The 12,119-nt window shown below is 37.0% G+C and overlaps 2 protein-coding genes across 6 annotated transcripts; one reads left to right on the top strand and one right to left on the bottom strand.

Annotated features, from left to right (window-relative positions):
• The first annotated feature begins 804 nt into the window (after positions 1-804).
• LOC120075298 (nuclear poly(A) polymerase 4-like) lies at positions 805-6,992 on the top strand. Of its 5 annotated transcripts, none has more exons than XR_005481278.1 (12): positions 805-1,372; positions 1,494-1,571; positions 1,761-1,868; positions 2,137-2,199; positions 2,342-2,500; positions 3,348-3,461; positions 3,543-3,605; positions 3,703-4,287; positions 4,374-5,312; positions 5,408-5,503; positions 5,986-6,080; positions 6,244-6,992. XR_005481278.1 is itself a non-coding variant. In XM_039028539.1 (12 exons), exons 1-12 carry the CDS (start codon positions 1,241-1,243, stop codon positions 6,022-6,024), a joined length of 2,286 nt encoding a protein of 761 aa, XP_038884467.1. In that variant the 5' UTR covers positions 806-1,240; the 3' UTR covers positions 6,025-6,992. The 5 variants fall into 5 exon arrangements, 3 of the variants coding, with proteins under 3 accessions (XP_038884464.1, XP_038884466.1, XP_038884467.1); XR_005481279.1 differs by adding an exon at positions 5,812-5,875 and having other exon boundaries at positions 5,986-6,992; XM_039028539.1 differs by having other exon boundaries at positions 806-1,372; positions 3,703-4,032; positions 4,123-4,287; positions 5,986-6,992.
• Positions 6,993-7,107: 115 nt separating this feature from the next.
• Positions 7,108-10,982, bottom strand: LOC120075297 (receptor-like protein kinase HSL1). The gene is made up of 2 exons (XM_039028535.1): positions 7,969-10,982; positions 7,108-7,615 (listed from the first exon to the last, which is right to left on the bottom strand). The coding sequence occupies exons 1-2, from the start codon at positions 10,718-10,720 to the stop codon at positions 7,236-7,238; spliced, it is 3,132 nt and encodes a 1,043-aa protein (XP_038884463.1). The 5' UTR covers positions 10,721-10,982; the 3' UTR covers positions 7,108-7,235.
• Between the last annotated feature and the right edge of the window lie 1,137 nt (positions 10,983-12,119).

Genomic DNA, 12,119 nt, shown 5'->3' with positions numbered 1-12,119 from the left:
CTTTAAGAATTGTCTAATTGATCTTTAAAATTTCAATTTTATGTCAATAGATTTCCATTTTTTTTTTCAATTTTGTATCTAATAGATTATCAACCCATTCAAAGTAGGGGTCTTTTTAAATATAAAACAATATTTAAAAATATTTACACTTATAACAAAAAATTCTAGAAGTACAAAATACTTTTAAAACTTTTTGCTATAAAATGTAAATATTTTTAATTTTTTTTTATTTATAAGAATTTCTCTTTGAAGTATGCTTTTATTAAAAAAAGATTTAAGTAATTACTAAATATGAAATTGAAATTTTAGCCAATTTGTTACTCATTTTATTTTTGGTTTTCCAAATTTTTTTCTTTATTATCAAAATTTTCACTAATGGTTTAAAAAACCAAGGTAACTTTTGAGAACTAAAAAAGATACCTTTCAATAATTATTTTTATTTTTGAAATTTAGTTAAGAATTCTACCATTGTATTTAATAAAAATGTAATAAAATATATGGATGAAATAAGTTTAATTTTAGAAAAGAAAAATAAAAACCCAAATGACCACTAAATGGGATCTAGGATTTCATAATATAAACTTTTCACCCTTATCAATTTTTTTTAAAAGATTAAATATATAATAAAAACCTAATGGATATAAAATTGAAAAGGTAAAGTTCAGAGTATTAAACACAAAATTAAAAGATACTTCTAAAATTTGGAGATGTATAAAACTAATTAACCAATATTGAGCAAAAAGAAAATAATAATAATAAAAATAAAATAAAATAAAAATTTCAAGGACAAGCACATGTCTTGAGTCCTTGACTAAACCCACCCTTTTTCCCCGCTTCGACGCCCTTCTTTCCTTCATCTCCTTCATCTCTCTCTCTCTCTGTGTATCCAGCCCTGAGTTTGACCGGTTTACGAACCGCCAATCCATCGCCAGTACGGATTAAGGATTCGATCTGCTCTCACTTCATACTTTTCCGACCTTGTCTTTCGACGCAGACTGTTTCTCTCTTCCCCGTTTGCTTCTCTATGCTTTCTAATTCACCCTCTCGTATCAAATCTTGATCCCAATTGTTCCATTTCATCTTCTAATTTTGGGGCACCCGCATCACAAATGCTTTGCTGAGTTAGCTTCAGTTTTCTCTCATTTTCTCTCAGATCTTCTTCTTCAATTCTCGGTCAGATTCTGGGTTGCTGCGTGATTAGTGTGTTTGCGTTAGCTGTGTCTTTTTCGCTGTTTTGGAAATGGTGGGTTCGGACACTTCACCTGGTTTTCCCTCGGCGCCTCAGCCAGCGACGAATTATGGTGTTACGAAACCGATTTCTCTTGCTGGGCCGACGGATGCGGATATTCAGCGTAATATCGAACTGGAGAAGGTGGTATTTTTTTTTTGTTTGGTTAAATTTCAATTATGTGGGTTTTTTTTTTTTTTTTGGGTGTCGTGTGAAATTCCAGTAAATGAATTGAATTTCAATTTTATGTTGTACGTATTGGTAGTTCTTGATTGACTCGGGGCTTTACGAAAGTAAAGAAGAAGCTGCGAAAAGAGAAGAGGTTCTGGGCCGCATTGACCAGGTGCAGACCTTGTTCACTTCTATAGTCTTTTATTTATATTCTTTATGAGAATATTGGACTTTGTTCTCAATCCCATCTTCAACAAAACAGTGTTCTAATCGTTGACGCAAATGAGATTTTAGTTTATGATTATTATTATTATTTTATGATATGAACTTCTTATCCTTAGCCATTATCTTTTTATTCTAGATTGTTAAAAATTGGGTCAAACAATTAACCCTCCTAAGAGGATACACAGAGCAGATGGTGGAGGATGCAAATGCTGTAATTTTTACTTTCGGGTCTTATCGTCTTGGGGTAAGCATAATATTTGATTCAGTTTTTGTGGGTAAAAACGTACTTTTGAGTTTGACATTATGTAACTCTTCGTAGTTTTCTTGTATGTAACTCTTCGTATTCCAGTTTTCGAGCCCCCATTTCTTGTTTGACATTAGGTGCCAACGATCTTTTCTTTCTTGGAAAGTTATGTTCTTCCTGTATTTTTGCCTCTTTGGCATGTGCATTGTGTTCAAATATAGGACTTATAAGTATCCAAGGATGTGGCATAAAATTAACCATATGACAGGTACATGGACCAGGAAGTGACATAGACACTTTGTGTGTTGGACCATCTTACGTCAATAGAGAAGTGAGTAGAATAAAATGCTAATATTATCAATTATATATAAAATGCCGATGCTATCAACAAGTTTTTTTTTTTTCCACCACCTCATTATGGGATTCAATTAAAGCTTATTCTTTATCCGATAATTTGTTTGTTTCGCATGGAGGACTTCTTCATCATCTTGCATAATATTTTGGCCGAAATGGAAGAGGTTGCTGATCTTCAACCGGTTCCTGATGCTCATGTTCCAGTAATGAGATTCAAATTTCTGGGGATATCAATTGATCTTCTGTATGCGAGCATTTCCGTACTGGTTGTTCCAGAAGTAAGTTTACTGCAACTGTATTTCTTTTTGTTATGCTGCTGTTGTCGATCATGAGATTTCAAACTACTGTGTGTTATGTTACTTCCCTCTCTACATTTGTCTTAATGGCGAATATTCCCATAATTCATGCAGAATTACCTGGCTTATAAAAGCCAATTGCCAAACTTTGTTATGTGAATAACCATGATGGCACTTGTCATTATTCATACGGAAATTTTTTGCAGTTTTATTTATAGTTTGAACCATTCCTAGCAACTTTCATAAGTTCATTGTACCCTCCAGTGCTGTCACCATCTTTTCTCGCTGTGCATATCCAGTGGTTGAGCTGTATAATTTGTTCCCCCCTTCCCCGACAGCTATGGTCTTGATCGATGTTTCAGAGATTTCTTTCTTCCATGTTCTTTTATTTTATTTTATTATTATATGGCTAGTGGCTGGGCAGACAAAATTCACTCCCGAGAGACTAATTTATACCAAAGGAGTTTCTTTTTTCTCTCTGACTCACATTCCTAACATTTTTATTCTGTCAAGTTAGTTTTGTTACCTTGAGTTCGTGTAGGTGCATTAATTGTTCATTATGTCTATGTGTGTATATGTGTTTGTTTAACATTGATCAGGTCATACTTTTTTGCACACCCCTTTCTGCGGTAGATTATTTTTTAAAAAAATAAAAACAAACATGTGTATTCCATCATGAAACAAAAGTGAACAGCTTAAGGGCAAGGGGTTGAGAAAATCCCTCCCCAGAGCACTTACTAATTGTTTTCCTACTACTATTCCCCTTTTTCCCAATCTTTTGGACTGTTTCTATTTCCCACAAATTTTCTGTAATCTATTTAACCATCAGGACCTGGACATCTCTCATGGATCTGTGTTGTATAATGTTGATGAACAAACTGTTAGAAGCCTTAATGGATGCAGAGTTGCAGATCAAATTCTAAGACTTGTTCCAAACATTGAGGTGAAACACCTTTTGAGCCCGAGTTGTTTTTCTTTTTCCATAAACCTATTTCCTGATTTTTTCTGTAACATATAATTGTAGCACTTCCGTACAACACTCAGATGTTTAAAGTTTTGGGCCAAAAGACGGGGTGTATATTCAAATGTAAGTTGTAGTATCATGGACTTTTGCCTCTTATTTTCACTTTTATTTTTTATATTTCATATCTCATATTTCACTTTTATTTTTGTTTCTTGTGTAGATCACTGGGTTCCTCGGAGGTGTAAATTGGGCACTTTTGGTTGCTCAGGTATGCCAGCTTTACCCCAATGCAATTCCAAGCATGCTAGTTTCTCGTTTCTTCAGAGTGTACACCCAGTGGCGTTGGCCAAATCCTGTAATGCTATGTTCAATAGAAGAGAATGAACTTGGATTTCCTGTTTGGGATCCTCGTAGAAATCCACGTGATCGATTTCATCTTATGCCAATAATAACTCCTGCTTACCCTTGCATGAACTCTAGCTATAATGTCTCAACTAGTACTCTTCGTGTTATGATGGAACAATTCCGCTATGGTAATAGCATCTGCGAGGTGAGATTATTTTATATTTGGATTCAAAATAGTCTAAATATTAGCCTGCTCTTGCTAGAATTTTCTCTTACTTCTCTTTGTGCCTTACAGGAGATTGACTTGAGCAAAGCCCAGTGGAGTGCTTTGTTTGAGCCATATTTATTTTTCGAGACATACAAAAACTATCTGCAGGTGGATATTATTGCAGCAGATGCTGACGATTTGCTAGCTTGGAAGGGATGGGTAGAATCTCGCTTTAGACAGCTTACGTTGAAGGTAAATCTACTAGCCTTTCCTGATTATCTATCTGAAGTTGGAGAGTCTTTCAACAGCCTGATGTATTCTACTTTTCCTTCTTGCAGATAGAGAGGGACACCAGGGGGATGCTGCAGTGCCATCCCTATCCGATTGAGTATTCTGACATGTCCAAGCCATGTTCTCACTGTGCTTTTTTCATGGGCTTGCAGAGAAAAGAGGGATTAAGAGGTCAAGGAGGCCAGCAGTTTGACATACGTGGAACAGTTGATGAGTTCAGGCAAGAGATAAACATGTATGCCTTTTGGAAGCCAGGGATGGATATCTATGTTTCTCATGTACGGAGGAAGCAACTGCCCACCTTTGTTTTTCCTGATGGACACAAGCGAGCAAAGCCATCCAGGCATGAAGGACAGCAAGCTAATGCAGTTTGTGCTGATATGCACCAAGATCAATCTGGGATCACTGAAAAGGGGAAAAAAAGGAAAAGTGATCATGAAGAAGAAGAGACAGAAAAGAAACAAGCCCTTATCAGTCAACCAGCAGAAGAATCTCCCATGCATGAAACTAATGGTGGTGGATCAGATGGAAAATTGCTGAGTTTGAAATCTATAAATGCAGATTGTTATTCTGAGGTTTGGTCATCTCTTGAACAGCCTTATTGCAGAATGGATACTGTTAGAAATGGCACGGATATTCCAACTTTGACCAAGGAGACTAGTTCTACGGGGGATCAGGTAGAGCTACTAGCTAAAGAGATGGAAGGATCTTCCTCGAGGAAGGAGGTGTCTGATCTATATAAAGGCAGTCTTTCAAAATCTGAGGAAGCTTTACAAATTGGAATGAACGGGGAAAAGGTCAAGGGCTTAGCATCAAGCATGAGTGGAAATGCACAGACAGTAGCCATCAAGACTTTTCTCCATTGGACAAAGGATGTTGGGAGGATTGACTCCAAGTCAGCAAATACATTTGGCCAAACAACAGGGGGTGAGAGTACCCAAGTTGACTTTCAACCAAATTGCAATACACATAACCTTAGTTGCAAGGTGAGTGACTGAGTTTGACTACGTTGGATTACAAATCATAGCCAATGGCAGTAAGAGAAGTGGCATTATGGGGATAGTGAGTTGGGTATTTGCAGGGCAATGATAGCAGGACGGATCCAGACTTGGCATTGGAAAATGGCTCTGTTGTAACTGGAAGAGTGTCTCAAAATGGTCAATCTAAAGAGTTGGAGGTTTGAATCCAATTGTTAAATTACTTTCATTTTATATATCTACACAAACTATTTTATAACTAATTATGGTGCTTCCACCAAGGAATCTAGGGTAAGAGGTTGAGATTTTAATTGATATCAATCAGCAGAATAGAAGATATAAACAAATTGCCGGTTTGATACCTTAAATATATATATTTGCCAGAAACCAACTCTTGTTGTTTCATTCTATATCTCTTCGCCATGCCTTTTTCATTTGATCCATAATTATTGGTCTATTTTCCTGTTGCATTTTAATTATCATTTTGTAATGCCAAATTTTCGCACAGGCAATCTTCTGACTGGTGCACATGTGGTGGCAGGTCCTGCACCACTATACGTGTTATGTTACCAGTAACTGTGCTAAAGAACCCATTTCTGCTCAAGTTTTCCTGCATTACCTTTTTTCTCCTCATGAAAATCTCTGCCTAATTAGTATTTTCTTTTTGAACTTTATTCTATAGCCGAAGATCAGCGATCAGGCAGTCACAGAATGGAGTTAAATCAGAATCTAAGCAAAATTCTGGTAAAAAAGAGTCTTGGGGGATCTGGCTAGAAGGCATGTGTATTTCAAATCGATGCAATTTCTATTAGATAAAGGATTATTTTTCTGAACCTGGCTAAAGGGCATGTGCTTTTTTCCATTCATTAGTATTTAAGTTGCCTAATTATTATGTTTATTTTAATCATCTTCTCCTTATGTTGCTTGTTTGGCTCTTTAGCATCCTTTGAACAGACTGAATCTGAACCTAAAGGCTTGTGTGGAGGGAAAGTACTGGATGCTGGATGGGTTAGGAGGTCGGGAGCTAACCAGCATTTGGTAAGTATCACCTCAATTACTGGCTTTGATTATTGATATAGATGGTGTTCATCATGTATGAACCTGCGGAGTTGGGGAGGAGTCACGTGGCTTGGTGGCGGGGGCATATGGTTCAGCTCCCATATGCTGTTTATTGTCCTTAAAGATGGGAATCCGGAGAACTGCTGTTGGGGGAAAAAACCTTAGATAAGTGCAGGCGATGCTTTGATGAATCTGGTGCATTTCATGTTTGATGCCTGGTGTTGGAACTGTCACAGCTTCCCATTTTTAGAAGATGGGAGATTCTTTATGAAGGAACTGCTCATGTGGTCGTTTCTGGGGCGAATCTAGTCTACACTTCCTGGACCTTCAATCTTACAGTTTAACTATATTGAGTTTTTGACATGCACATTGTACGGAGAAAGTTCTCATGTTTTCTTCCATTTTATTTCTCTTTTTTTCTTTCTTCCTGGGGGTTGGGGTGGGGGAGGAAAGGGAGAGAGAAGGGGGAGGGTTGCTTATACTTGTAGTTAGACATCACGAGAGAGTGTCGGGCAGTCAATTTACTGTTGTCTGTACATCTCACATGTGCTGTGCAGTGTTCTTTATGAAACGCTTTGTAGTTTATGAGGATTTTTCTTCTCTCCTTTATATGATACAAATTGCATTTAAGTTCAATATTTAGACATTACACTTGAAAATTAAATTGATAAATTGAGTACTGCAAGATTCTTTCCTTCATTAAAATGAACATTTCCAATTCCTTTTCCCACTACATCGATAAAAGTTTTTTTTTTTGGGGGGGGGGGGTGGTCTTTGCAGCAATTTTATCAATCCCCTACCTCTGCTCGAGTATACAAACAGCCATCAAAATGTGGCACTAATTTTCCATAAACAGTAAGGATATTGTTGATGTCATTGAGGGGTGCCGAGGAGGGGAACAGCATCAAATTCAATGGCATGCTTTCTCCTATCACAAGCTTCTGAAGGGCTGCATTGGCGTAGAATATGCAGAACTTCCTTCATCGAAGGTCGTATTTCAGGTAACGTGCTCGTACAAATTAGACCAAGTTTGAATAGAGTAGTCATCTCTTCAAAATTGCATGGGTTTTTTATTTCCTCATCAAGAGCATCAATAATAAGCTTTCCCTCACTATATTGCTGCCATGCCCATTCTGCTAGGCTTGTGTGCTCATCTCCACAGTTAGGTTCCCTTCCTGTTGTAAGTTCCAGGAGTACAACCCCAAAGCTATAGACATCAATCTTCTCATTGACTTTTGTTGTGTAGGCATACTCTGCAATAGAGATAATGGAAATTTGTCAAAACTACATTTAGAAACTCTCTATGAACATAACATGTTTATTATATCTAGTTATGGAGATGGAACCCCCTCTATTTGGCTAAGAAAAGAAAGATCAAACTATTTTAAACATGAGCATTTTTGTTTAACATAGATTTACTAAAAGAAATAGTTTGGGAGGCAGGCCTATACAAATGAAAACTGTAAGTGATGTGGATTTATATGATTTGTGATGATCAAGGACCATATTCTTTCCACAGTAATCTTGGATGAACTTACCTGCAGCTATTATATAATTTGTGATGTTTAAAGACATTGTCTTTTCCAAGGATGTGGTATGAACTTACCTGGTGCTATGTAGCCGAAAGATCCTGCTATTGCAGACATAGTGTGGGGCTCTCCCTGCCTGGCCAGCATCTTAGCCAGCCCAAAATCTGCTATCCTTGCCTGGAACTTGCAGTCTAATAAGATGTTACTCGACTTCACATCTCGATGAATGATTGGTGGAGAGCAATCGTGGTGCATATAACTGAGGCCTTGTGCAGCTCCAATAGCAATCTGCAACCTCCTCGGCCAATCTAAGACATCAACAAAATCCATTGGAGCAACTGTTAACCTTTTCTTCTTTTTATGAAGCCACCTATCTAGGCTCTGATTTTCCATGTATTCATAGACTAAGAGCTTTGAATTCTCATTCCAGACACAGCATAGCAACTTCACTATATTTGAATGCCGAATTGAGCCTAGTATTTGAACTTCTGCTTGAAATTCTTTCTCAAGTTTGTGATCTAACTTATTGTTGTTCCAAATCCTTTTGACAGCAACATAATTACCAGCATGGTTGATGTCTATGCAGTACACTTTGCCAGATCCACCACTTCCGATCAGATTAGTTTCTGTCAAGTTTGACAAGATATTCGTTTCTGTGAAGTTCAATCTCTGGAATGAAGTTAGCTTCCATGTGTCAGGGTGGCATCTTTCATCCTTCTTGCAATAACTTTTATATAGGAGGGAAATCCAAAGTAAAGCAACTATGAGCAAGGTAACAGTGAGAGCTAGAATGAGGGGAAGATACTTAGAGGACTGATCTTTTGAATCTCTTTGTCTAGAGTAACAGCTCGGAAGGTCAAGTATACCGCTGGTGGTACATAGTTTGGGGTTGCTCAAGAAACTTCTTCCATATGCTATATTCTCGTACACATCTGGGATTTTCCCTGAAAGCTGATTGGAAGACAAGTTGAGGGAAGCCAGTCTTAAGTGGCCAATTTCAGGTGGTATTTCACCTGTGAAGTTATTACCTGATAAATCCAGGTAAAGGAGGTTAGGAAGAGAACCCAGTGCTGCAGGAATATGGCCTGAAAGTTCATTTCTTGAGAGATTTAGAGTATTCAATGATTTCCACGAACCAATTGTCGATGGAAGTTGGCCCGAGAGTCGATTGCCACTCAATACGAGTGTGGTAAGATGAGGAAGACTTGTCAATCCATCAGGGAACATACCAGAAAGCAGATTGTTGCTTGCCTCAAACACGATCAAGTTTTGCCAAGCAGACACATTTGGAGGAATTTGACCCCAAAATTTGTTGTTATTTATCGTGAGTCTTGAGAGATTCCAAGATAAGCTATTTGGTAACTCGCCTGAGAATGAATTTCCATCTAACATTATGCTTGATAGATTGAAAGTAGTCCAAAGACCTGGAGGAATTTCGCCAGAAAAGTTGTTGTTTGAAAGCTGGACTGTACGTAGGGTCCTGCAATTTCCAAGCCCTTTTGGCAATTCACCACTAAGATTATTGGAAAAAGCAACTACTCCCTGTAAGACACTATTTTTACAGAGATGTTCAGGCAAGGAACCACTTAGTTTATTCATTGAAACCTCCAATGCTTCCAAATTTGAGTGCAGACCCAACTCTTGCGGCAAGCCCCCTGTTAAGCTGTTGTTGAATACACGAAAACCTTTCAGTGTAGGTATTAGGCCTAGACTTCTTGGAATCTCACCAGATAAGTGATTTGCAAACAAGTTCAAGACCTGCAACTTTTTTAACTTCCCAAAATCCTCAGGGATTGTGCCGCGTAAATTGTTTGCAGAAAGGTCAACATTGAGTAAATTTGATGCTCGGATTGACTTGGGGATCTCCCCGGACAATTGATTTTGGTAGAGAAATAAGTTGCTTAAATTCTGCAAAGAGAACAACCCAGCAGGAATAGAGCCCATCAAGTTGTTACTGGATAAATCCAAGTGTTCAAGACTCAAAAGATCCGAAAAGCTTTCTGGGATTTCACCTATCAAATTGGATTTTGTCATCCACATATACTTCAACTTCTTAAGTTTCTTGAATTCTTGTGGTATTGTTGATGGGACAAGCAGAGTGTTGTACGCCATGCTCAAAATTTCAAGATTGGACAAGTTACCAATTTCAGCTGGCAATGTACCATTGCATTGAGTTCTATAAATGTTCAAAGTTCTCAAATCTGACAATCGCCCTAGCGCTGCTGGAAAATTGCCTGAGAAGTTGTTGGCGCTAAGGTCCATGTATTGCAGAGTTCGAAGTCGTTCGATGTCTTGGGGTATTGGACCCCCAAAATAGTTTCCTGAAAGATCGAGATATTTGAGCTTGGAACAGTTGTATAGAACTTCTGGGAACTCACCAATGATATAGTTCCATGAAAGATCAACCACGCTGAGATTTTGCAGGTTACATATGACAACTGGGACTTTCCCAGTGATATTCTTGTTCCTCAGAGAGATTCCAATGACCCTACCATCTCTACAGACGATCCCAGGCCAACCACAGGGTGAGGACGAGGCGTTCCATAACCAGAGAGAGGGTGGATTCCCCCATTGTGCCCTGAGATCAAGCAAGATGGTCTGGTCTACATCGACAGTTTGTGAAGTTACATGGAATTGTATGGAGATGAAGTAGAAGAGGTAAACAGGGAGCAGGGTTGTGAGAAATGGCAGTGAAATTCTGGACATTTTTGGATGCTTGTTTCTAATGGTTATTCTGGTAGGATTGGTTTTTGCCAGAAAAGTAAAGACGATGGGAAAGATGTAGAACTGTATATGAAAGTAGATGCTTTGGTCCCATTTAGTTAACATATAATCTTTAAGACAGTCAAAGGTTGGGGAGCTTTGTTCTTACACGGCACAGCCAAAGTCCAAAAGCTGGTAATTGTATTCGGGTTCTTTACCAAACTCATGAATGGTTTTGACATGATTGTTACTTTTTAAATATGGATATTCATATCCTCGGATCATGAACAGTTCTGTTTCTTTTTAAGTTTCTCTACAAAGTGTCCTACATTCAAGTAACTCAAAATTTCTTTACTTTCACGAGATATTGGGAAAAAAAGTATGGGCATGTTTTGGTGTGGCGGTTTCGTAACGGTTAAAATTACTTCATCATGTTCAAAATCACTTCCAAACATGTGTTTGATAGATTTTTCTGCTTTTGCCAAGTTGTGAATCTTTAACCTTTTACAAAATGAAAATTCTTAGGCAACTAGTTTGTTACTAAAAGATTCGAAATCAAATTTGATGCTACGAAAATTGCAGTCTAAAAGTATAGAACCAAACATTAAATTGACTATAAAATGATTAAAGACATGTTTGAGAGTGATTTTGGACAGTTTCATTGAGAAAATACTTATGTTTATCTTGAATCGGAAATAAAGATTTATTTACATAAATCTGAATTCAAAACTTTTTTTTTTTTGTTGATATGCAACAAAATATCACTTTTGGCTGTAATTCTTACAATAATATTTTTTTTTTTTTTTTTTTTTTTTTTTTTTTTTTTGAAATTTTGTATGAGAAACAACTTGAACAGGGTCCTGAATCAAAAAAAGGAGATGAATCTTCTTTTCCTTGTGATACTATGGTATTCTAATTTGACCAAAAGTTGAAGGGAAATCAACTTTGTACAGTAGGGTTGCCCCATGTTTCCTTTTTGCTTCTATATCAACAACCATGGATTGCTTGGTGAAGCAGAAGATTTTGTGTAGTCTCTGTTTTTGACTAAGCTATGAAATCACTTCACATTAAATAATAAGATATCAAAGATTGTTGATATTAAATAATGTAAAATGTGGCCACATTCAATTATGATACTGTTTAATGTAAGATATGAATGCTTTATTTTTTTTCTTATATAGTTATTTTAAGGTTGAAAATGGGTCCCTCTAAAAAAAGAAAAAGAAAAGAAAAAATTGGGTTAGTTGTTTACAATAGATCCTATCACTGCTGAGGGCATTGTGGCTCTGATTGCTCCCCCACCATCAAACATTCTTCAACAGTTCAACTCCACCCAACCCATCCACCCCAAAAATTAAATTTTGAGAAAATTATCTTTGTAGTGTCTAGAATTTAAGTAATAGGTTTATTTAGAGTTTTTTTTTTTTTTTTTTTTTTTTACATTTTAAATTTTCATGTCAACATTAAATATAGTCAAAATAGGTTAGAATATTATTTTGGTCTACATACTTTGAAGTTTGTTCAA

Source organism: Benincasa hispida, chromosome 4 (assembly GCF_009727055.1).
Source record: "Benincasa hispida cultivar B227 chromosome 4, ASM972705v1, whole genome shotgun sequence".
NCBI classification, from domain to species: Eukaryota; Viridiplantae; Streptophyta; class Magnoliopsida; order Cucurbitales; family Cucurbitaceae; genus Benincasa; species Benincasa hispida.
Note: the sequence above shows the minus strand (reverse complement) of the source record. Positions and strands in the feature narration are given on the sequence as shown.

What these genes read in the sequence shown, in the direction of transcription:
- LOC120075297 (XM_039028535.1), bottom strand. Translation starts at nt 10,720, where the DNA reads ATGTTAACTAAATGGGACCAAAGCATCTACTTTCATATACAGTTCTAC. An exon ending in TTTCGGCTACATAGCACCAG is followed by an intron (nt 7,616 to 7,968) that starts GTAAGTTCATAC and finishes TCTCTATTGCAG; the next exon opens with AGTATGCCTACACAACAAAA.
- LOC120075298 (XM_039028536.1), top strand. Translation starts at nt 1,241, where the DNA reads ATGGTGGGTTCGGACACTTCACCTGGTTTTCCCTCGGCGCCTCAGCCA. An exon ending in GTAATATCGAACTGGAGAAG is followed by an intron (nt 1,373 to 1,493) that starts GTGGTATTTTTT and finishes ACGTATTGGTAG; the next exon opens with TTCTTGATTGACTCGGGGCT. An exon ending in GACTTGTTCCAAACATTGAG is followed by an intron (nt 3,462 to 3,542) that starts GTGAAACACCTT and finishes ATATAATTGTAG; the next exon opens with CACTTCCGTACAACACTCAG.